Below are 25542 nucleotides of genomic sequence, written 5' to 3' on the forward strand. Positions count from 1 at the left end.
CTAGGAATTAGTCAAATGTTATTATTATTTTCATTTAGTTTTAGATCATTGCATTCCCAGAAAACCAAAATAACGGAATCATTTCCCACTCGTTCGGCCAAAAAAGATTCCCACTTGTATTTACGTGGTTTAAAATATTGACTGAAGGGACTAGTGAATCTCCCAATTTTGAATGCATTCTTCCTGTTCGTACCCTTACATTTAACATGCAGTCGGCAGTATACAAAGCACAAAAGCCATTCTTGAAGCTTTAAATAAAAACCATCACATTAACAAAACACTCCTTAAGGCTTCAGTTTATGCCATATGTATGTACAATCAAAATGGATACTATAAATCACATTCATTACAGGATTTCAGTTTATGGCATGTGTGACTGATTGTGGTAGTATGTATATAAGATCATTCTGTTTAACTCTACAAGTCCGGAGCAGATTTCACAGTTGACACTTTCTCAGGTGCCGACATATGGTCCACGGTTAGAGACAGGAGGGCCGGACGAGTATCTCCATTCTCCGCAAGCTGAGCATCTATCTAGCTCAACTCTGTTGTCTAGGGTACAAAATTTGCAAGACCAAACCTTAAACTTCACATCCTCTTTTAAGGTCCCGCAGGCTGAACATCTCAACGCCAACAGCTGCAATAACCTCAAAGCATTAAAATGCACATCTGTCATCGGAAACCCTCTAGAACATCCACAATTCCAATAAACAGGAGGGATACAAAAATGATTAAAAGAAAAATAAAAACCTAAGGGCAAGTAAAAGACCTCACCCCAACTAAGAAGAATGTATGACTACCACTCCTAGAGTGTTCTCTCTTGCTATAATTTTCAGGGTCTGAGACTCTTTACAACATTTCTTTTGGGTCAAAAGTCGAGATTCAATTTTGAAAATCCAAACAAAATATCATAAATTTATCAAGAATATCAAATCAAATCCGAGAATAGGACAAGGTTTGCAGGATTAGGGACTCTTACATCCTCTGGCAAAAAACAAAAACAGTACAGAATAGGGTATTGAAAAGAAAAAAAACCCACCACCAACCACAAAAATAAAAATCTCAACAGTTTATCTGCACTCAGCTTGAGAAACAATTATAAGTTTTGAACTAAAAACCTTCATGTGTAAAGGCATAAATTTTCAAGAAAGAAGTAATATATAGAATACAGTGCCATTTTAAACAGCCAAAAAAAAAAGGGTGACATGCTAAAATTGACAAAATACAAGGGAGATATGAGTGTGTGTGTGTGTGTGTGTGTGTGTGTGTGTGCAAATAACTAATCGAGCTCCAGCACCAATAACAACAACAATAAATCAATTTTGTACTGACAGTTCGACAAAATTATATAGAGAATAACTTTACCTCATTTAATAAAGTGCACATATTGCATTTCCACTTCGCTTGATCATCTATTTTTCCCTGACCTGACTTCGACTCAATAGAAGTCTGGGTGGATATGCCATTAGTAACTGTGAAAGCTTCTGTCCTTTGAGAAGTCCCAACATTGCCCTGGACTTCAATGCCACCCTCCAAAGACTTGGATCCACACCATAAATCATCATGTAGTCTCCTTTCTGCAGCCATAGCAGCAGCTTGTATTGGGCTCAAAGCTGCCTTAATGTTGCTATCACCACCTAAACGCCTAGGTCCTGATGGTAGTAAAGCTCCATGCCGTGCTCTGTTTTCAGCGGCAGCCAAGGCAGTCTGACGAATAGATGACAGAGGGGGTTGACGAGAGAAACCACCCAAACGTTTCCCAGGAAGATCAAATCCTTGGGCAGTCCCTGTAATCCCTTTAGCCATCAGTTCCTCACATTCCTGCAGAAACCCATGGGAACCAAATTAGTGACAGAATCATCCCTAAAGCATGCATTTACAGAAAGCATAGAACTACAACAGAAAATAGTAGCTAATGTATGCAATTGGATACTGAGAATACTTAATTTAATTATTTAAGAAGAAATTCACAAAGTTAAGCACATACATATTATGGAACAACACCTCACTAAAAGTTTCAATTCAACAGGAACAATAAATTAGACAAGAGCATAGAAAACATCATCAATCAAAATGTTGAAAGGCTTCACTTGAGCCTTTTATAACTTTCCATCACTAATTAATCAGAGTCAGAATTGCCATCAGTTAGGAGTGCTTCAGATAAAATAAGAAATTACTTTCAAAATGTAAGCTTTGCATTTATATACAAACCGCATTCCAGGCAGTCCACAATCAATCTAACAATATAGAAGTAGGGGTTACAAATAGATGGCCATTAGTTTTCAAGAAGGAGGGTTTTCCATGAAAGATACTCTTACAACTTACTAGGGTCGTGAAAAGCACCAGGAAAATAAGTACTTTATAGGCATGAAAACAAATAAGATAATTACCCTTCTGATCTCATCCAAAAGTTTGTAAAAGTCAGCATTATGAGGACCATACTCGTTGTGGCAGAGCTCGTGCAGCATTGTATCAAGGATCTGCTCATACGGGTAGAAATCCCACTCATTGTTTGGCCTCCGTAGTCTGAGCTTAACTTCAGCACCTCCTCCTACATTGAGCCCCTGAAGAGCTGGATTGGCAGGGCTGCATTTCAAACTTGCAAATGACAGCGGGAAACATACAATAAAGCACAAAAAAGTTTCAAAAAAAAAGTAAAAAGTTTACCAGAATTCAGAAAGGATTCTGACTTTCCAATTATGTTTTCGCATTATGGGCTGCACTTGTTTTGCCACCTTCTCAAGTATTTCTCTTGCATCCTCTTCCCCAATTTTCTTGAGTGGTTTGATTTCCCAAACCTTGTTAAGATCGTTAAGATCCATGTCTACTCAAACTAACAAGTGCTGCCCTCTGCAAAATCAACTATTCATTCTTCTCTTTACAATACCATTTAAAAATCATAGACAATCTTTCAGAAATGAAATAGAAAAAAAAATCAAAAACCCAAATTAACAAACTCAAGCTTGCTTGATAAAATTTCAACAACCCTCCTGGCAAAAAAAATCTAATCTTCCTAGGTTATAGCTCACAAAACCCTAACAGAACCCATTAATTTTGGGTATTTTAATTTCCAGTCCGATTTCAAAATTACCTGAAGTTCTTCTGCTCGGTGCTCAGCTGGCGCTGACAGGCCTTCTGGGAGCCAATCAGCCAAGAGGAGCTTGAATTTGTAGGAGAGAGATGATGACTTCTCGCTTTCGTACTGGCCCTGAACGATGCCGTTTTGACAATCAACACGTTCTACTTTAATTAAGATTTAGGGATATGAAGGGCATTATCAGATGCTGTTAGGCAGTTAGTCCATCGGCCCCACCCCTGATATGAACTTACATTCTTACCCCTACGTTCCATGACAAGTGGGGTATCTGCAAATTCAACGGTAGATGATTGGGTTAAGCAGACGGACAACTCTGTTTGTGGCCACAGAGGACTGTTGCTCTTTGCCGCTAAATAACGATTTTCAACTGAATCTTTAACCAAAAAGACACCATCTTCCTCTCTACTAGTAAAGAGGAACAGCCTCTCTTCCTCTCCCTCTATCTCTCCACGAAACACCAAGAAAATTCTCTCTCCTCTAAGAAACACCAAGAAAATTCTCTCACCTCTGAGAAACACCGGGAGAATCTCAGCCATGGCGAGACCCATTTGGTTTTTTCTACAGCACTTTGCGTTCTTCATGTTTCTAAATGTCATTGTCGCTTATGCCAGCAGGCCTCACGGCTCACACAGGCCTCATCAAGGTAGCTCTTTTTCTCCATCTCATTTAATTCGTTCATTGTTTTTGGCTTGAATTTCTGTATGTATGTGAGAAATTGTGAATAGAGAAGACAATCGTGCTTGAAATGCTGACAAGTTTTCATTTTTTTATGTCTGAAAGTTTTCAATTTTCTCTGCTTTTTTTCTCGGAAACTAAACAGTGGGTACACTTCTCTGTTGTGCTCTAGTGAATCCAGCGCAACTATGTAGCTTTATAGAGGTTATAAAATAAGACCCACGTATGAATTTTCTTTTCTTTCCCTATGATGTTATGGGATTTTCTTTTTTGATGTTCTTGAAACCCTTTGTCAACTGGTTTCTCTGTTTGGTAACTAAGAAAGTGCAAAGAAAATGTAACCCTCTGCTCGAGTGAGCCCAGTGCAACTAGTTTCTTAATAATCATTGGCAAAACCAACCGACTAGTTCGTTATTTTTGCTTCAAGTTTTCTGGGTAACCAAAAAGGGGTTAATTCTTTTCTGTTATTGTAGAGAACTATGTTAGCTCAACTTTGATTTCCACGTAGCAAACTTTATTTTCTTGGACATTTGGTTTTTCTTTGAGTTTTCTTGGTGACCAAACAGAGGCTGCCTCCTCTCTGTTTTCGCATAGAACCGAGTTACTGCAATTTTGTTTTCAACAGAACATACTTCCGTTTCTGCTCCGTTTATGCTTGTTTTAATGCCCCTTTATAACCAAACAGAGGCTAATTATTCTCTGTTTTCTTGCAGAGCCAAGTTACCTGAAATTTGTTGTCAACGCCACAGATTTCCCATCTGAAGATTACTATGACTACATTATCGTTGGAGGTGGCACTGCTGGGTGCCCCTTGGCTGCGACACTATCATCTAGATTTCGTGTACTCGTGATCGAACGTGGCGGTATTGCTTATGGAAATCGAAACTTGATGACCAAAGAAGGTTTCTTGGCCACGCTCATGGATGTTAACTCCTTTGACTCGCCTACACAAGCCTTCACATCTGAAGATGGTGTCCCGAATGTCCGAGGCCGCATTCTTGGAGGCAGCAGTGCCATAAATGCTGGTTTCTATAGCCGTGCAGATGAAGACTTTTACAGGAAAACCAGTGTCAATTGGGATTTTCGAATGGTGAATGAGTCCTATGAGTGGGTTGAAAAGGCAATAGTATTTAGGCCAGAGCTGAGGACTTGGCAATCCGCAGTTCGAGATGGGTTATTGCAAGCTGGTATTGATCCCTATAATGGGTTTAGTTTTGATCATGTAGTGGGGACCAAGATTGGTGGTTCAACATTTGACACTTTGGGAAGGAGACATAGTGCTGCTGATCTTTTCAAGTATGCAAAACCAGTGAATGTCAAAGTTGTGACACATGCCAATGTGGAAAGGATTCTGGTGGGTTCATCTATGCCATCAGCAGTATCAAGGCAGTCTGCAATGGGGGTTGTTTTTCGTGATCGAATTGGGATGTATCACCATGCCTTGTTACGTGAACATGGTGAGGTGATTCTCTCAGCTGGTGCCATTGGAAGCCCACAGCTACTTCTGTTGAGTGGTATTGGCCCAAGGCCTTATCTTTCCTCTTGGGGGATCCCAGTGGCTCATCATCTTCCTTATGTTGGGCAGTATCTTTATGATAATCCAAGAAATGGCATCTCAATTGTGCCACCAATTCCACTGGAGCACTCACTGATTCAAGTGGTTGGCATTACTGAATCAGGAGCTTACATTGAAGCAGCCTCCAATGTCATCCCTTTTGCATCTCCTGCAAGATCTGTGTTCATTCGGACACCATCTGCGCCTCTCTATCTCACTGTGGCCACCCTCATGGAGAAGACTGTTGGGCCAGCCTCAGCTGGTTCTCTGAGGCTGGCTTCAACAGATGTCAAGGTGAATCCTATTGTTCGATTCAACTACTTCAGCAATCCGGTGGATGTGCATAGGTGTGTGAATGGGACGCGCATGATTGGCGATATACTCAGGACCCGGTCTATGGAGGATTTCAAGTTCCAGGGCTGGTTTGGGAGCAAAGATTTTAGGTTTGTAGGACCTGCATTGCCTGTTGACCAATCTAACTATGAGGAAATGGCAGATTTCTGTCGCCGCACCGTCAGCACCATATGGCACTACCATGGGGGCTGCATTATGGGGAAGGTGGTTGATGCTGATTTCCGGGTCATTGGCATTGATGCACTCAGAGTTGTGGATGGATCAACGTTTGGAATATCACCAGGGACAAATCCTCAGGCCACTCTTATGATGCTTGGGAGGTAAGTTTCCTGAAATCATGTTTGCACACATTCATTGTATTTGTAGTTTTTGAAAAAGCAAATGTTGTTGAAAAGTGCTGACTGTTTTGTTTGATCAATTTTGGCAGATATGTTGGGCTGAAGATGATGAAAGACAGAAAGGATTATAAAATGATCGACTGATCATCTCTTGTTTCTGCATTGGTTTTACTTTGTTGAGCAGCTCTTGTGTATTTTCTTGTAGATAAAGAGTAGATTGGTGCTCTCAGGAGAATTAGTATGTTGGTTCATTCTTTCAAAACTGAAAGAGCAAATTGTGCAGTTTCTGGTTTTCAAAAAAATTTACTTGGCTTGTAATTTCTGTGCAGTGTTTGACCTTTTTCTGTCTTCCTAGCATTTACTTGACAATGATCAATGTTAAATGTCCTTGGTTTCATTTTAATGATTGGATGGTTGGATTGAACCCCTCATTTTAATGTAGCATCTCCCTGGCCCCAAAGGGAAGCTCAGCTCTTTTTCCCTGTATAAAACTTGCTCCTAGATAGATTCTGTTCTTGCACACATGAACTCTGTTAGGCTTGAGACTATGGGCCTGACAGCATCTCTTGGCCCTTTTAGTTTGTGAGGGTTAAAACGTTTCGAAGGATGCAAAGCATCTCTTTGGCCATAAGATCATGACTTGACTTGCCCCGTTTACATTTTTCATTGATAATTTGGTACCATTAGCGAAGAATCGCACACAGAACTTTGAGTGCAGAAATAAATTTAAGCTACAACCTCGTAAAACTTTTTCTATTTACCAGAAAAAAAAACTTCGGCCATTTCTTGCAGTGGTACTAATATTATTTAAGAGGTGGAAAAAATAACTCCTTGATAAATGATGCAGCTGTGGACCAATATTAATATATATGCACTTGCCCAAGTTCACAGGCAGATTCAGCTAAAATTTCTAGCCCAGCTACTCATAATTTTGTTGTAAGACTAGGTATCTAGCTTCAGAATCAAGGAGGAGAAACACTAATTAAATTGAGGAATAATAAAACCCTTTAGAATAATTAGAAGAATATTAATAATTAAATAAAGATTATAATGGCAGAAAGTGGACATAATTATTATTATTTGTTCTGCACGATAGAAAAAGGCCAAGGAATCTTTTTCCAAATCCTGAGTTCCCTAGAGCTTCCCATAAAATAATTGACGCCAACCCTTCCCCACATGTACTTTCTTAGTGTTAGTAAAAGTTGATTTGGATCTAAGCCCACTTTTTTCCTTAGTGTACATGCATGTGTAATGTTTAATTTGTTTTAGATGTAAGTAGTGAGGTTCCATCAGATAGTGCTTCCCAACCGATTTTTCATCCATCACCAACCCTTGCAATCTTCAAAGAAATATCCAGATTCTTTGAATACACAAAATAATTGGAAACGTTACAACCGTGTCATTGAGGAATCTAGATAAATGGACATTAGGCCAGATATATTTCTCCTCAAGGTGCACTTACCTCCTTCTCCATCAAGTTATGATTAACGAACCATCGAGGTATATAATCGGATACATTTTATTTCTAAACAATACTTAGTAATCCATATTTATCGAACAAATCAACGATTCTTATAACAATTACGATTCTCATGATGAACATAAGACTAAATGGTCTCTAACTTGATTGATTGCATAAACGATTTTAGAAATTGAATGATTCCAATGATGGCGGACGTATGAATTTTTTAGCAGAGGTGCAATTTCAAAAACTAAAAACTTTTTTGTGGATTGAACATTTAAGGCTTTTTATTTAGATTGACCTTAGGTCTCTTCATGCATTCATATCATATATAAAAAATTATTTTATGTAAAAATATTGACTAAGTATGAAAAATGATTTTTCGAAATAATCATTTTCTCAAGATAATTTTTGGTGGCTTTTATTCCTTACACATCAAATAAGAAAACTTGATTTTATGGGATTTTATTATGAAGTATATGTTGACTTAATGTGCCATCATTTTTAGCCTAAATCGTATTTTGCACTAAAACCAATTTTCTATATTTTGATTTGATGGGAATTTGATTTTCTAGTATTTTTATTTGAATCCAAATAGGGGGTACTTCCTTATTTACATTGTAAACATAAGTAAATTGAGTAATATAAAAATAAATGAAAGTAAAATGACAAAAACATTTACTTAAATGCTGAAAATGGAAATAAAGTAATCTGTGCACTGTGCAGACCACTATGAGCAAATAGGCAATTTGAAGCACCTATAATGGTTTTTCCGGCGAGGGAGTGCTGTGCACTGTGTAACTATGCACCACCACCAACCGAGCAAATGGGCAATTTGAAGCACTGCAAGGATTTTTTCGACGAGGGGAGGTGAAGCTGCACCTCTTTGCGTCTTAATAGGTCCGCCACTTTACATGTGTATAATGAGAATTAGTTAATCACAACTTACCGGAGAAACGGTGTAAGTATTGTCCTTTTCACTCTACGCATAGTTAGAATTAGTTAATCACAACTGGGTGGACAAAGATGTGTAAATACTGTCCCTTTCACTCCACGCATTTCTTCCCAAACTGTAAAACATCATAAAATAAATGTATAGATTTCCAACATTTTTTTTGGTCGAAGTATTATTTATTTTAAACTTTCTTACATGAGGTGAGACGTATTTAGGAGTTGAAAGTTGAAGCCCATTATTGGTGTGAGAAAGTTGGATTCTGAAAAAACCCTTTCCCAAAACAAAAGAACATGCATAATGCATGGTGAAACAGAAACAGAAAAAAGTAGGAGAGATTTTATCAGTTTTGTTTTTATTTATTTTAAGAGATAATTATCAGTTAAAGTGGGAGCACAGTGAGCTAGCTAGTGGGAGAGAAAGGAAGTCAAAGTTATTCGAATAAACAAAAAAGGTAGCACTATTAATGTTTATTAATTTAAGTCAAATCATTCTTAAATTGAGGCAATTGCGTACAATTTGAGGCAAACTTAAACTTCGGAAAATATGGGAAGGACCCTTGAAAAGACAAAGTTGAGTTGTTGAGTGCACAATGAAAAAGAGAGGTTCCAAGACCCACATCCACATGGATGATCTGATCATGATCCATTGCTAATTAGTAAGTCTCTCTCTAACTTGATGTGTTCTTATTCATCATTATTGGAGAGAGAGAGAAATGCTATGCCATTAGTCTATGTCTTATAATAAATATGTGATTATCTAATTTTATACTATATTCATCGATCTAACAGTTACAAACGCGTTCTCGTAACAATATGTATAATATAGAAAAATGCCTAAATGTTGATGAATTTATGGATTTTATTTGAATATGTATCTATCTCAACAAGATAGATCATAACTATTTAGAGAATTGAAGAGTAGTGACGGCTATACTCGAATGAAAGGCCAAAAGTAGGTACTTGTCCATTTTAGCTGGGCAATCACGAATTCAGGCATGGGCCCTGTAATAATTCAAATTGACTTGGCCTCTTGTTCTTAAGAGAGAAGAAGAAGCCTAAAACTAGAACTCAAAACCTCTACGACAAACCAAGATCCCATAGGCTAAACTTCACAATGGATTGGGAGGGAGAAAGTGGAAAAAGAAAAAGAAAAGAAAAAGGAAAATGGAAGTGGGGAAGATGTGGGGACATGTACTGAATGACCAGTCTTGCATCAAAAACATTTTGTACAAAAGTTGATGACGCCTTTAAAACCACAATCATGTCTTCACAGTTTAAGTGACCATACAATTAATTACGTACCCTGTGTTTATGGCTCGTAAATTTTATAACTAATAGCATCACGATGAGTGAAACTTCCATATGCTTTCGTTTTCGTTATCACATCTTTCTATCTATCTTTTTATGTGACAGATTGATTACCTGAAAGAAGGAGATATGAAGAGAGGAAAACGAAACCGAGACAAGAAAGTATTTTTTAACGACAAGACATCAGGTCTACACGCACAATTAATTTGTCAATTTTATCTGACGAGAGAAATAGAAAGAGTGACAAATACGTGTATAAGAAAATATGGTGAATGTTTTCTGTATTGATCACTGTACAAAGATTGCAGTTATATAACAAAGCTTAAGGAATACAAAAAGAAAGAAATCTCCAGGAATACAAGAGGAAAGAAATTTCAGATTCTATGTCTAAGGTAATTACACAGAAAAGAAAAAGAATTGTTGTCCAAGTAAGACAGCTATACCCTGTTCAATCTAAAGTCTTCCTTCTATTAAGCCTTGATTTCTAACATGCAAATTAATTTATATTGTTCGAGTCCCAGTAGTTGCAACACCTGGTGGCCAGCAACATACTCAGTTTCGCAAGTGGTGATTAGTTGAGGTGCGCGCAAACTAGCCCGGACACCTCACGATACTTACCAAAAAAAAAATATATACTAATGAACAAGCATGATATGAGACCAATCTTAAATTTGAATCCCTTAGATGCAAGACACTTGTAAGTTTATACTAAAGGTAGAATACGACTTTATGTTGTCCTCATCCATGACTATATTTAGTCTAGAGGCATTTGTTTCCAAACTAACTAAAAACAAAAATGGCATGAAATCAAGCAACCCCAACAATAATATCCTAAAGCTAGTAATTTCATCAAACATGAAATTCATCTCCCTATAAATAGAATTGAGCTTGCAAGCAAGTATTACTTACAACTCCTAAACTCCAAGCAAGTTTGTAGTCCAAGAAATAAACCCTACAATTCAATATTAATTATCTCGTAATTTAATTTAGAGATATTTATTTTTACTTTGTTGGAGGATAAATTAAATATCGTGAACGAGAATTTGATACTGCTTTACTTGAAAAAAAAAAAGGAAAAAAAAAAAAAAAACTTTATGTTTGCTCTCTGCATCCAATCGTGCAACTGCAACCCATGATTTAGATGGCAAATCGGCAGAGGCTGTAATTTAAAGTAAAACTTTTAGTCTCCAAAACTTACCTATTCTTAGTTACACCCTCTCTCATTCATTTATCCATATCTAAATTAAATAAATAAAAAAATACCCCAATTTGGGTTTACGAAACTCTTCTTTTAGACAACACTCACACCCAATCAATCCCACACAGATACCCAAAAAACACAGAAACAAAGGAAAACAAAACTCAAAACACTTCCTCCAGCTTCCATGGCTTCCTCTTCCATCAAAGCCATCTCCCCCTTCAAAGCCTCCTCCTCACCTTCTACTCAGCCCCCGTCTTCCTCAAAACCCTCCCTCCTTTCCTTCCTCCATACCTCCTCCTCAAACCCCATCTCCTTAAAACTCTCCCATTCCCATTCCCATGCCCATAATTCTCATTCCCATTCTTTTCTCATAACCAACGTTTTGAAAACAGCTGACTCATCCGAGACCTCCGTTTCCAAGTCCCAAAACCTCAAGCCAACGTCTTCAGATTTAACCCCGACCATTTTGGTCTCCGAGAAGCTCGGAGAAGCCGGTCTTCAAGTCCTACGTGGCTTTGGCAACTTGGAGTGCGCATATAACCTCTCTCCTGAAGAGCTCTGCGCCAAGATCTCGACATGTGACGCTTTGATTGTTCGCAGCGGCACGAAGGTAACCAGGCAGGTTTTTGAGGCCGCCAAAGGGAGGTTGAAGGTGGTGGGAAGAGCTGGTGTTGGTATTGACAATGTGGATCTGCAAGCGGCCACGGAGTTCGGATGCCTGGTCGTTAATGCGCCCACGGCAAACACTGTAGCCGCCGCAGAGCATGGGATTGCTCTGCTCACTGCCATGTCACGGAATGTTGCACAGGCTGATGCTTCCATCAAAGCTGGTATAAACTATAAACAACATTTTTATTTTGTTAATTATAATTTTTTAAAATTTTCCAGCCCACTTCCTCGTTTATGGGAACAAGACCTCAGGTAAGTTGGAGATTTTTTTGGTCGCGAGATTTCAGATTGAGTTTACAACTCGTTTCATACTCACCCTTATATTTGCTAAGCGAAACTATATTTGGGTTCATTACAAAAATTTTACGCAAGAAAAAAGACCAAATTTTGTTACTTTTAGCTTCAAATTGGCTTAATATAAATTAGTGGCATATGCTTGGTCGTTGATAAATAAGAAATTTGCCCTTGGGATTGAGGATCTAAGCTTTAAGATATACTTGATGGGTCAATTTTCTCACTAGATGCAAAGTATGCTCTCTTGAGCAAAATAATTGATCTGGATGGTAAAAGTAATTGTTCTTTGCTATAACTATCTGAGTTTGCTGAGTTTGATGACACAAATCATGCCGGGGTCGAATTTCCGCTTTCGTACTGTTTTCAATTCATTGAATTGCACTAGTGGTGGTTGTTGGCAAAAAGAAAAAGAACTGTAGTGGTGGTTGGGCATTGAATCTATGCGATCTGTCGCTTTCTGGGTAGAAACGTGATTGTCCTGCCTGAGCAAGTGAACAAAAATGTTCAAATATATTTGACTCTGGGATGCTATTGAACTGACAAATACCAGAGGTGGTGGTGGGTGCACATGATTCGCATGTGAGCATAGCATTTTTTTTCTTTTTTGTATTTTTCCAAGTAAAATCAGAATCAAATTGTGTCAGATATTCATCTAGCTAGTTATAATTTCTGAAAACGCACAGGGTTGCTTTTCAAGTGTTGGGTTTCTGATATGGGATCTTAGCAAATGAGACAGTGTTTAATTTGTGCTTGTCTCATGCTGTGTTAAATTAGAATGAATGCTAAGATTAAAATTTGATTGTTTTGGACCAAACATGGTGACTGGTGACTGGTGACTGGTGACTATTGGCTTTCCTTTGATGCTCTAGATAGACTGCTAACGTGCAGATAAGGCTAACTTAAATGATGGTCTTCTGCAGGAAAATGGCTGCGAAACAAGTACGTTGGTGTCTCTCTGGTTGGGAAGACATTAGCAGTAATGGGATTCGGAAAAGTTGGATCAGAAGTTGCTAGACGTGCAAAAGGCTTGGGAATGAATGTTATTTCACATGATCCATATGCCCCAGCTGACAGAGCCCGTGCCGTCGGTGTGGATTTGGTCTCTTTTGAGCAGGCCATTGCCACTGCAGATTTCATCTCACTGCATATGCCTCTCACCCCTGCCACAGCAAAGGTGTTCAATGATGAAACGTTTGCAAAGATGAAGAAGGGAGTTCGCATCATTAACGTTGCCAGGGGTGGCGTCATTGACGAAGATGCATTAGTGAGAGCCCTTGAAAGTGGAGTTGTTGCTCAGGTAATATATTTCTCTAATTTCAATTTATGTCAAGGTTGACCAAGTTAAACAAACATGGAAGCATAGGATGTTTGTTCAAAATCACTTCGATTCGCAGGGAGGGAAAAATACTGTCTATATGTTGTGTTCATGATCCACATTTCCTGATTTGTCTGCAGATGTTTTCAGCATTCTTTTCATCTATGCTGAATTTCTGTTATGTCTTTTATAATGTTTTGGAACAGGCTGCACTTGATGTGTTCACAGAGGAGCCTCCACCGAAAGATAGCAAGTTGGTGCAACATGAGAATGTCACTCTCACACCTCATCTTGGAGCTAGCACAAAGGAAGCACAGGTATCTTTAATTTTTCCTACACAAATTTTTGTTGAAAGATATCTGATTATTTCTTTAAGTAATCGAATTTTGGGTATGAAACCTGATATTTCAGGAAGGTGTAGCCATTGAAATAGCAGAGGCTGTAGTTGGAGCTTTGAAAGGGGAACTTTCTGCAACTGCCGTCAACGCTCCCATGGTCCCTCCTGAGGTACATGATGCACAATGTGCATCCTTCCCATCTCCAATAAATTATACTTATTCATAGCAGAAGATTAATTGGGCACAAAACATCCTTCACGTTCTCAGGTTCTGTCTGAGTTGTCTCCTTATGTTGTTCTAGCTGAGAAGCTTGGTAAGTTGGCTGTCCAACTAGTAGCGGGAGGGAATGGAATCACATCAGTGAGGGTGGTTTACAAATCAGCTCGGGACCCTGATGACTTGGACACCAGACTTCTCAGGGCCATGATCACTAAGGGCATCATCGAACCGATATCCGCCTCCTTCATCAATCTAGTCAATGCAGATTTCGTCGCGAAGCAGAAAGGCCTGCGCATAAGCGAGGAAAGGGTAGCTGTAGATTCATCTCCTGGGTTCCCTGTTGATTCAATCCAGGTGCAAATATACAATGTGGAGTCTAAGTTTGCAAGTTCTGTTTCGGAGAGTGGAAGCATAAGCATTGAGGGGAAAGTAAAGTATGGGGAGCCACATCTGACATGCTTGGGATCCTTTGGTGTGGATGTGAGCCTGGAAGGAAACCTCATTCTGTGCCGGCAAGTGGATCAACCCGGCATGATAGGCCGGGTGGGGAACATACTTGGGAATGATAATGTGAATGTGAGCTTTATGAGTGTGGGAAGAACAGTGCAGAAGAAGGCCTTAATGGCAATTGGTGTGGATGAGGAACCAAACAAAAGGACTTTGGAAAAAATAGGGAAGGTGCCTGATATTGAAGAGTTTGTGTTCCTCAATCTATAGTTTCTGGTATAGAATAATTCCCTTGGCTGCAGCTGTGAATTTATTATCAGATAGTGAAAAATTCTGCCAACCTGATATATGGCAGAAGTGAGGGTCTTGGAATTGCTGTTTAGTTAGTTTTTGCAATTCTTTACCTGCTTTCAGTGATTGTTATGGCCGCTGCCATTGTTGTGGTTGTTTCATTATTGCCTATGCTTGTGTAGTAGTTAGCAGAAGTAATTCTTCTGCTGGTTTGTGAACTTATTTGTATTCAGCTGTTGTATGAGCTTTCTTAAGTTTCCTTCCCTCCTAGTAATTCTACTGAAGTTGCTCTTTCAAAGTTTGAGGTGCATATTCTAAAAACTCAGTAATCGGTTAGCACTTGAGCCCCTCTTGTGTATAAGTGGATCTACACTTGCTCCGGGGTTTTATTTCTTAATGACGAAGGAGGGAGAGAGCTAGGCTGGGGTGAAAAGGCAATAATGCCCTTGCACACACCCAGCAAGTGCGTGTTAACGGAATTTGACCAATTGGACTTGATTTGTTGATGGCGCGAAGTGTGATGAAGAAATTAGGAAAAATGTAATCACTAAAATCAAAATATAACATCATCCTACAGTATTACTGTAAGACCTTTACAAGTTGACATAGGCCATGTCATGGTTTTGATGTTTTGCACCATGCCAAGACAAGCCAAAGGTGCATGGGAGGTGCACTCGTGAAGCAAGACAAGGTCGGAAGACATGTGTTTTGGGCTGAGACTTGGCAGCCAAGACATGGCAGCAGCACAACGGACTAAGTAGATGGGGGTGTCATCTACATAGCATAGGCCTATAAATACCTTGTGAAGGTGTGTGGTTGAGATACCAAGTAATGTGATAATCCAACTGAAAGTGAAAATTTGTAATCCTTTGCTGTTGTGAATAGAAGGTTGGGAGCTTTCCCGTATATGTGTGTGCACGAAAATTTCATACGTGAGGCAAGTCTCACTTGTGTGCGTTGGTGTTACTTGTTCCGCTACGTGTATTCTGAAGCCTCACGGGTTTGGAGGTGAAGAGAAGACTGACTTAGAAGGAGTCTAAGTGCCGAACAATGGTCGAAAAATTAAAGGCGTTTTTCACCCCTGTTACAATTACCAAGTTCATATATCATAACATAAATTATTAATATTATCTTCTATAGTGACACCGAAAATTTTCTTTGATGCGCTGAAAAATTTCAATTGATCAAGGCCGGAACAAAAAAAATTATACAAAAACGTAAAATATTATGAACCACACGATCTTATCTTAGCCATGTGTCATCACACGGTTAAAGGATGAGGTAGGAGAAGTAGAGGTTCTACTTCCAACAGTTTCAGTTCTCCCCAATCCCAATTCGGCGATTCCCAATCGCGCTCGCGGCAAAACCCATTCCAAAATCTCGACTTGTACCTTCGAAAAATCTTAACTCTCTCTCTCTCTCTCTAGGGTTTTGGGTACAAATCGACATGGCCGGCGCTGGGATCCACCCATACCACCAGCAATGGCCCCAGGCTGCCGGTCCTCCGCCGCCTCCTCCGGTAGTCACCGCTGTCGCTCCTCCTCCTCCTCACTACCTCGTCGACAACCCTAACCGGCCCGCGACCGACGAGGTCCGGACCATTTTCATCACGGGTCTACCCGAGGATGTAAAGGAGAGAGAGATACAGAACCTGTTGAGGTGGTTGCCGGGTTACGAGGCCTCCCAGGTCAACCACAAAGGCGAGAAGCCTATGAGTTTTGCTCTCTTTTCCACTGCTCAGCAAGCCATTGCTGCCAAAGACGCCCTTCAGGTTAGCTTTGTATAATTATCTATGGTTTTCTTATGTTTTATCATTTTTAATTTTAAATGTTCAAGTTTTGAGTTTTTGTTGGATTTTGCGGTTTAGGGAATGATTTTCGATTCGGAGTCCAAGGCGGTGCTGCACACGGAGATGGCAAAGAAGAATCTTTTTGTTAAAAGAGGTGAGGATGAGGTGCAATTTGTTACTGTTTTTAGTTGAATTGGAGACGTTATTTGTTTTCAATATGTTGTGAGGAAGCTAGTCCAGAAAATATGATCTACATTCATAGGGCATGTGGAGTGATCAATGGCTTTTATTTCAAACTCGATTTTGATTTTGGAAAAGGAGAGAAGTCGTGTTTTCAGTAATGTGTAAATATTGGGTTCTGTGACTTCTGTTTATCATTACCACACTATGGTCGTTCAGATCATAATGTCAATAGTTTCCAGTTAGCTGTTGGGAGTTTGAATGTAATGTGTTATGATGCGCTAATATGAGTTGGAAACTGTAGGAATCGTAGCTGATGCAAATGCTTATGATCAAAGTAAACGATTGCGAACTGGTGGTGACTACACGCAGGCTGGTTATAGCAGTCCATCTCCTTTTCATCCTCCTCCACCTCCTGTTTGGGGGCCACATGGGTAATTGAACATTTGCTCATCTATTTTCCTGCCTGATTTGTTGTTATTCTTCTAAAAAGCGGTGTATATTAGAAGGGAAAATATGTACTCTGAAAAAAATAAAAATAATCAGTCGTTTCTGCTGCTCAATGGATCATATATTTCCCTTTCCAGATACATCACATTTTCTCATGTGAATGTTGCTTATGTGGCCCAGGTATATGGCTCCACCACCTCCTCCATATGATCCATATGGTGGTTATCCTGTTCCTCCAGTACCAATGCCCCCTTCTGCACCTGTACCAGCACCTAGTAGTTATGTACCTGTTCTGGTAATCCACTGTGCCATATGTTTATTCATATTATTGTACTAAAAATTCAAAGAATTTTTCTTAGTTAGTGTTAGTGTTATGTAGCTTATTTTGTTTGTGTTTCCTAATTTCTTTCTTCATGTTTGCTGTAATTTTGTTGTTTCAGATCTGTCAAATTTTTTTTTTTTTTATTTTTTCTGAATGTTAGCTTTTCATGATGAGTGATGTGGTAGGAAGCCCATAATTTGTTCTTTTTTTTTGTGATGCTTCTTGTGATTCCTGCAGAATACAAAAGATAACCCACCGTGCAATACCTTATTTATTGGCAATCTTGGAGAGAGCATTAATGAGGAAGAACTGAGGGGCCTTTTCAACTCGTATGAACATCTCATCCCTGCTTATCTTGCAATGTGTTTCATCTCTTTGTTTCACAGTAAAGATGTCCACTAAATTGGATAATCTTTTGTTTATTTCATGATTTTTGGTCTTGCAGACAACCTGGATTTAAGCAAATGAAGGTCTTGAGACAAGAAAGGCATACTGTTTGCTTCATTGAGTTTGAAGTGAGTAATGGTTATTCAGCAGTTATGCATTGGTCATTAACCTTTCATGTTGAGATATGTATTTTGAGTACCTGCCCTTTTTCTATATTTTCTAAAAGGATTTTCCGCATAATATGTGCAGGATGTAAACAGTGCCTCCAATGTACACCACAGTTTGCAGGGTGCTGTTATCCCCAGTTCGGGCTCTGTAGGCATGAGAATACAATATCCTTTTAAAGTTTTGTTATGGCTGATCTTTTGTTTTTTCTTTTTGAACTTTTATATATTAATTGCACTCTGCAAGCACTGGTTAGCATAGTTACAATGTGTGCTACCTGGGTACTAGACTCTCTTGAAGGCACCGCCCTGACTAGTTGCTAAATGCTAATCACTCAAGTGACCTTTAACCATTTCAGAACATTGTTATCTAGGATGAAATTTTTTTTTTTGGGTAAGAAACAGAACCATTCATTAGAAATAAAGGTGAAGCGGTGCAAAATTAGTGAATAAGGAGTGCACTACTGGAAGAAAACTAAATGTGCAACCTACAGAAAGAATTCAATCCTCGGAAAGTAGAACTACAAGTGCTTTCCAATCTTACAAAATAACAGAGAAAGATAACGCCCATCACATTCTCAAATACCCTACCTTTCAACCCATCAAAACCCAGAACGTTGCCATCGTAGGTTATTAAATCTAATGTTGGCGAGTCCAATGCATCAGGTTCTTGCTTTTCATTTATGTGGTATTTGTTGGAACAGAAGTAGCTTTAATTTTTCATCTTGGTTCCCAGATGTATGGTATTTCTGGTTTAGTGGCGTGCAAAAGTCATCATGTATGCTCACTTACTTTATAGTCTCGTGAACTGCATTTGCTGTTTGTCGTGTGTGCGATTTCTTAATGTTAACCTTAGAGATATTTATGTAAAGGATTTGCATGTAGAGCACGGTGATATTTCTTTTTTCTCTGGTATACCATAGATATATCTAATTTGCTAATATATGAATGGCTAATTGGTGTTCTCAACAAGATTTATTTTCTCTTAACAGTTCCAAATATATAGTCTGATCCACTTCACTGGATGATAAATATATGTTGCTTGTAACTTGTCCATGTTCTTTTTTATGATTCGTAATTTATGTGTTCTTCCTTGACCTATAAATACATATTCGAAGAACCCATTTGGGAAAAGGAAGGATGGGAACCACCCTGGTGCTGTCCCTGCTGCCAATGGAGCTCCACCGGCTATGACATACCAGTAGCTTGAAGGGGATGTACTCTGTTTTTTATGCTACCGACAAATACAACCAACCACATGATAGGATGCATCTTGCAGCTGTTGCATGCATCCATTTCATCCTCACGTCATCAGCATTAGCATCTCTCCTCATGTGAATGAATGCACATAGTGGCATCATGAACATAACATTTGTCCATGTTATAACGTATTTGTGACATGCATTTTTCAGAAGTATGTGTTAATGCCTGGATATTAGGGGCATAAATATTGTTATCATCTGTAGGATGAGTGGTGCATGGGTCTGCAGATCTGTTGGATTGTGTTTGTTTTGCTTCATATTAAATTGCTGCACATCAAAATTAGGAATGGCCATCTATTTAGGCATCTTTCTATCTTATATATTTTTTTACATAGGTTTGAGTGATCACTTATATCAACAGTTCATCTGAAGGTGGTTCCCGGTTCTCTGTCATGACATAACTTTTTTAGGATGTGGAAACTTAGGAAATCACACCATTATCATGCTTTCCTTTCCATAACCATTGTCATTTCCATCACCACGACATACTATAATCTTAGATTTGTCATAGGTCATCGTTTAAGCGAGGTGCTAGTAATGCTGTTTTTAACATTCAAGATGTTGGACGCATAAATTTTGAGAAGATGTTGGGTATTATATGCTGTGTGGTTTATATACAGGATTTTCCAATACAAAATGACAAAGCTCTATTCATATGAGGAGGTCAGGTGTCTGCAGCTGCTCTTTTGTTTCAGGTAATATTACTTCACTAGGCAAGGTTACTGTCAGACACACCTTATGTATGGAGGTTTTGATTCACCATCATCAAGCCGCCTAAGGATTAATAAATTTTTGACATTTATCAACAAGAGGAATTTGGAAACGGATCATGACAATACTTGGTATTAGAAGTTTGAAGCAAAATATGATTGAACTATTCATGGGTCCTTGGGGTGACATTAATTGCTTTGTAAGTGAAATGAAATATAGGTTGTGAATAATAATTAACTTGGAAAGTGAAAATAAAAAGAAAAACATTTTGAAATAGTTTTGCAATTCTTGGTTCACTTTCTGCATTCCCTATGGTTCCCTTTATCTTGGACATAGCCGTTGATTTGTCTCTTTGCTTTTGCAAATATTCTTTTGCACTTCTGTATGTGTTTGTTAGATGTTCACGAAATAGAGTGAAGGGGTGTTATTTTTCTTGAAAAAACAGTGGGATTGTTGCTCAATTGGCAATACACGAAACATTGGTTAAGGAAAAATAAGGATACTCTTTTGCGTTCATAAGATTCCATGAAAAGTTGCAAAATTACAATCCTATCTTATGCACGAGATGTATGAAATCTAGGTTGTGTTTTCAAAAAAAATAAAAATAAAAAAGCTTAATCCAATAAACCACCTTTGCCATTTAAAACAAACTTTTCTATCTCACCTACTATAATTTTCTCTTTCCAATGGGAAGTCTTAATCCCAACAACCAATGGTATAAAAAATAAAAATAAATTAGTCACTTGGTATTTTATTTTTAAACCAATTTTTTGAAAATTGAAGTTCAATCTTGACTTTCCATCTTCAAAGAATAAACAATTGGTGCGGAAGTTCCTTTCCATCTTCAAAGAATAAACAAAAGAGGCTCGTTGTTTTGTCATTTTACAGAAAAAATAAATCTTTTCTGATGTCATAAGCTCTTCTTCTTATCTAAATGGAGCTTTATTTTAAATAATCTCATCTCATGAGATGTGTATATACCATTTATTTCGCAGCATTAGTGGAAAGGTGGGTCAAACTCTCCCTCTACCCAACAAGTGTACGCAAGTTCGATTCATGTAGGAGACAATCTTAAGACAACCCAATATAATACTCCTCCTATCCTCCCTAGCGAATGAAAAAAGAAAAAAAGAAAAAAAAAAGATGAAGCACAAACTGAGAATTCAATTACAAGGAAATAATGCATTAAATTTAGATTTTCAATGTGTTTTCTTTATGTACATCAAAGGATAAAATTGACATAACAAAAAAAGTAATGTCAAAAGACTTACATCTAAGATAAAAAACGCGTGAACTAAATCTAATGACAACTAATCGTTTTGAACCTAGATTTAAGATGCCCTATTTATTTCCCAAATATAATTTAAAACATGATCTGTCAACGTACAATATTAAAATGGAATACTTGTGCTATCTATGAAATTTATGTTTCTTTTAAACCACCCTTCTTTTGGATTACCCAACCCATTCACCAAAATAAAAATAAAAATAACCCTGGTTTTCTCCTTTCTTGGGAGTTGCTTGCTTCCCACTACAAATAAGGGCCCACTGACTTACACCAAATAGATGCTGGGGGCATATAATCCAATAGAAATATATTAGTTATATGGGTCAACCTCAGCAACACAATAAAAGTCTGCTCTCAACCTCAGCAACACAATAAAGTCTGCTCTGAGAACCTCAACAACACAATAAAAGTCTGCTCCAATCTCTTATTGAAGCACAAACTGAGAAGCCAACCCAACATACCCACTCTCTCTCGCACTACATTTTCCACTTTGCTTCCAACTCATTTCAGACTTTGCAAAGGCAAGTTCAATCTGCATGCTGGGTCTTCTGGAGAGCTTACAGCAGCTGGCTTTGCATTGCTGACAGTAAAGCTCATATCTTTACCGAGTGATTTTCTTCAACTCATTAGAAAGCATGCAGCTTTATCTGTTCAATTTGTTGCTGTTGTTGTTGTGCTTCTCTGTGTCCATATCCACTGTATCTAGTTTGAACTCTGATGGGGTGGCTTTGTTGTCACTCTCCAAGCGTTGGACCTCTGTCCCTGCTTCCATATCCTCAAGCTGGAATGCTTCTGATTCCACTCCCTGCCAATGGGTTGGGATAGAATGTGACAATGACCACAATGTGGTTTCCCTGAAGCTCACTGGTTATGGAATTTCTGGTCAATTGGGACTTGAAATTAGCAGATTTAGGTACTTGAAGACTCTTGATTTGAGTGTTAACAAATTTTCTGGCAAAATTCCAACAGAGTTGGCCAATTGTAGTCTTCTTGAAAACTTGGACTTGTATGAAAATGGATTTTCTGGTGAAATTCCTGAATCCTTGTTTGCAATTCCTACCTTAGCTTATGTACATCTGTATGGTAACCGTTTGAATGGTTCCATCCCTGGAAATGTTGGGAATCTGAGTGAGCTTGTGCATCTGGATTTATATGAGAATCAGTTTTCAAGAGTGATTCCTTCATCCATTGGAAACTGTAGTAAATTGGAGGACTTGTATTTGGCTGAGAACCAGTTGATAGGAGAACTTCCTAAGAGTCTGAACAAGCTTGAGAACCTGGTATATCTAGATGTGGCTAACAATAGTCTTGAGGGTAGCATCCCTTTGGGTTCAGGTACTTGCATGAATTTAATTTACTTGGATTTGTCATACAATAAGTTTAGTGGAGGTATTCCACCAGGACTTTTAAATTGTAGTAATTTAACACAATTTTTTGCTGTGGGTAGCAATTTAGAGGGGACTATTCCATCTTCCTTTGGCCAACTCAAGTACCTTTCAATCCTATACCTTCCTCTAAATCATTTGTCTGGTAAAATACCTCATGAACTTGGCAAGTGTGAATCCTTGAAGGAATTACACTTGTATACAAACCAACTGGTGGGAGAAATTCCTGGTGAATTGGGGATGCTGACTCAATTAGAGGACCTTAAATTATTTGAGAACCGGTTAACTGGTGAAATTCCAGTTAGCATATGGAAGATTCAAAGTCTTCAACATATCCTTGTGTACAATAATAGCCTCACTGGGGAATTGCCTGTAGTGATGACTGAGTTGAAGCAGCTAAAAAATATATCATTGTTCAACAACCTGTTTTTTGGAGTTATACCTCAAACTTTGGGGATTAACAGCAGTTTGTGGCTGTTAGATTTTACCAATAATAAGTTCACTGGTAAAATCCCTCCAAGTCTTTGCCATGGAAAGCAGTTATGGAAGTTGAATCTGGGTTTCAATCGAATTCAAGGCACCATACCTTCTGATGTTGGAAATTGCTCTAGTCTAAGCAGATTGAAACTGGGACACAATAACCTCATTGGGGTTCTACCACAGTTTGCAAAAAATTCAAGACTTTTATATATGGACATCAGCAACAATGAGATTAGTGGAGAAATCCCATCCATCTTGGGAAACTGTAGCAATCTCACAAACATCAATTTGTCCATAAACAAGTTAACAGGTGGTATACCCCAGGAGCTAGGGAATCTTGAAGAACTTCGTTCTTTGATTCTTTTTGAGAACAATTTGGTTGGTCCTCTACCTCCTCAGCTTTCAAAGTGTGCCAAAATGGATAAGTTTGATGTGGGATCAAATTTGTTGAATGGTTCCATTCCATCGAGTTTGAGAAGTTGGACAGATTTATCAACATTGATTTTAAGTGACAACAGTTTTACTGGAGAAATTCCACGTTTCTTCGCAGAGTTTGAAAAACTTATAGAGCTACGACTTGGTGGAAATTTGTTTGCAGGTGCGATTCCCTCGTCAATCGGAGCATTGGTTAGTCTATCTTATGCATTGAATCTTAGCAATAATGCATTGACAGGTCGGATTCCTTCAGAGCTTGGGAAGCTGACAAGCCTACAACAACTCGATCTATCTCATAACAATTTGACAGGGACTTTAAAAGCTCTTGATCATATGATTTCATTGACTGAGGTGGATGTTTCAGACAATAAATTCACAGGTTCAGTACCAGAGATGTTGATGAAGCTGTTGAACTCATCTTCATTATCATTTTTGGACAATCCCTACCTATGTGTCAGTTACCTTCCATTATGTGGCTCAACTTGTGGAAGAAACAACAGTTTTAAGCTGTGCAACCGTCAATTAAGCAATCATAAAGGCCTTAGTAAAGTGGAAATTGCATTTACAGCCCTGGGGTCTTCATTATTCATTGTTTTTGTGCTTTATGGACTGGTTTATATGTTCCTCTTACGCAAAAAGACCGAGCAGGAAGTTGAGGTCTCTGCTCAAGACATGCTGTCTTCCCTACTCAAGGAAGTAATGGAGGCCACAGAAAATCTTAATGATCAATATATCATTGGGAAAGGAGCCCATGGAACTGTCTATAAGGCCTCTTTGGCTCCAAACAAAGATTATGCTGTCAAGAAGCTTGTATTTTCAGGGCACGAAGGAACGCGTTCAAGCATGGTTAGAGAAATTCAAACCCTGGGGATGATAAGGCATCGAAATCTAGTTAAATTGGAAGACTTCTGGTTGAGAAAGGACCACGGTTTAATCTTGTACAGGTACATGGAAAATGGGAGCCTTCATGATGTTCTACATGAAATTAAACCCCCACCAACTCTTGAGTGGAGTGTCCGCTACAGGATAGCACTTGGAACTGGATACGGTTTGGAGTATCTCCATTTTGATTGTGATCCCTGTATAGTTCATCGAGATGTCAAACCAATGAACATTCTCTTAGACTCTGATATGGAGCCTCATGTCGCTGATTTTGGTATTGCTAAACTTTTGGATCAGTCTTCTGCATCAATGGCGTCTGCTGCAGTTGTGGGTACAACTGGATATATTGCACCAGGTATTGGTTCTAGTTTCATTTTCAGCAGCAATGTTTCTATATTCATGTATACAATGAACTAAAGTATCTGCCATGTTTTGTGACAGAAAATGCTTCTAGACCATCAACGAGCGTGGAATCTGATGTGTACAGTTATGGGGTTGTTTTACTTGAGCTGATAACTAGAAAGAAGGCATTGGATCCAGCATTTGGGGAGCAAACTGACATTGTAGGATGGGCTAGGTCAGCGTGGAGCAACACAGAAGACATTGATCAGATCGTTGATTCAAGCCTTAAGGAGGAACTCCCGCATTCAAATATAATCGACCAAGTTGTGGATGTGCTTATGGTGGCTTTCAGATGTACTGATAAAAATCCTAGAAAGAGACCGACGATGAGAGATGTTATCCAGCAATTATTAGATGCAAATTCCCAAGTGAGAAAAAGAAGGATATTGAATCCTCGTAATGGTTTGTTCTAATTGGTATCTGTTTTCTGCTCTAGTTTAGTCCCAGTGTATGTAGCAAAGGAACAGATCTTCCGTTGTATCACTATAAAAACATAGAGTCAAGTTTTAGTATCAAAAGCTTAAAAGCAATGCCAAGAGATATGAACGTGAGCAAATTGAAAGATACTCGAGATATTTTTGAGAATATCTTTTTTTGGTCCCTCAGATGTTAAAACTTACAAATCATTTTACCCGTATGCTAAATTATCCAATACTTTGGTTCTTTTTTTCTCTTGGATAAAGGGGCATTTACCTTATGAATCTTGAATTCATATTCAACTTCCAAATAACAAGAACATTCAAATAGAACAGAGCCGTGGAGAAAAATATTATGAGTTGCTTGTGGTGCAAGGTAATCATCTTATCCCTCCTCCCTCTTACATCGTGATTCTTTTCGAAATGGTCAGCCTGAAAATCATGAAAATCTATTCATTTGAGGATTTTCCAA

General features: G+C 38.5%; 5 protein-coding genes across 6 annotated transcripts; 4 read left to right on the plus strand and 1 right to left on the minus strand.

Moving 5' to 3' along the window:
* Nucleotides 1-221: 221 nt before the first annotated feature.
* On the minus strand, nt 222-3231 carry LOC103328736 (DNA-dependent metalloprotease WSS1-like). Its single transcript, XM_008231147.2, has 5 exons — nt 3092-3231; nt 2668-2850; nt 2391-2586; nt 1366-1821; nt 222-637 (listed from the first exon to the last, which is right to left on the minus strand). Exons 2-5 carry the CDS (start codon nt 2820-2822, stop codon nt 455-457), a joined length of 990 nt encoding a protein of 329 aa, XP_008229369.1. The 5' UTR covers nt 2823-2850; nt 3092-3231; the 3' UTR covers nt 222-454.
* A 179-nt stretch (nt 3232-3410) lies between these two features.
* LOC103328816 (Glucose-methanol-choline (GMC) oxidoreductase family protein) lies at nt 3411-6443 on the plus strand. Its single transcript, XM_008231226.2, has 3 exons — nt 3411-3740; nt 4486-6001; nt 6109-6443. Exons 1-3 carry the CDS (start codon nt 3632-3634, stop codon nt 6161-6163), a joined length of 1680 nt encoding a protein of 559 aa, XP_008229448.2. The 5' UTR covers nt 3411-3631; the 3' UTR covers nt 6164-6443.
* A 4573-nt stretch (nt 6444-11016) lies between these two features.
* Nucleotides 11017-14815, plus strand: LOC103328735 (D-3-phosphoglycerate dehydrogenase 2, chloroplastic). Its single transcript, XM_008231146.3, has 5 exons — nt 11017-11774; nt 12828-13204; nt 13429-13539; nt 13634-13729; nt 13828-14815. Exons 1-5 carry the CDS (start codon nt 11129-11131, stop codon nt 14494-14496), a joined length of 1899 nt encoding a protein of 632 aa, XP_008229368.1. The 5' UTR covers nt 11017-11128; the 3' UTR covers nt 14497-14815.
* A 994-nt stretch (nt 14816-15809) lies between these two features.
* On the plus strand, nt 15810-19351 carry LOC103328734 (RNA-binding (RRM/RBD/RNP motifs) family protein). Its single transcript, XM_008231145.3, has 8 exons — nt 15810-16288; nt 16385-16460; nt 16791-16920; nt 17117-17231; nt 17496-17587; nt 17704-17773; nt 17895-17977; nt 18918-19351. The coding sequence occupies exons 1-8, from the start codon at nt 15965-15967 to the stop codon at nt 19012-19014; spliced, it is 987 nt and encodes a 328-aa protein (XP_008229367.1). The 5' UTR covers nt 15810-15964; the 3' UTR covers nt 19015-19351.
* Nucleotides 19352-19497: 146 nt separating this feature from the next.
* Nucleotides 19498-25254, plus strand: LOC103328813 (uncharacterized). Of its 2 annotated transcripts, XM_089051047.1 has the most exons (3): nt 19498-23533; nt 23609-24607; nt 24694-25254. In XM_089051047.1, the coding sequence occupies exons 1-3, from the start codon at nt 21706-21708 to the stop codon at nt 25065-25067; spliced, it is 3201 nt and encodes a 1066-aa protein (XP_088907173.1). In that variant the 5' UTR covers nt 19498-21705; the 3' UTR covers nt 25068-25254. The 2 variants fall into 2 exon arrangements, with proteins under 2 accessions (XP_088907173.1, XP_088907172.1); XM_089051046.1 differs by having other exon boundaries at nt 19498-24607.
* Nucleotides 25255-25542: the final 288 nt, after the last annotated feature.

This window comes from Prunus mume, linkage group LG4, assembly GCF_029339155.1.
Source record: "Prunus mume cultivar Tortuosa linkage group LG4, ASM2933915v1, whole genome shotgun sequence".
Classification (NCBI taxonomy): domain Eukaryota; kingdom Viridiplantae; phylum Streptophyta; class Magnoliopsida; order Rosales; family Rosaceae; genus Prunus; species Prunus mume.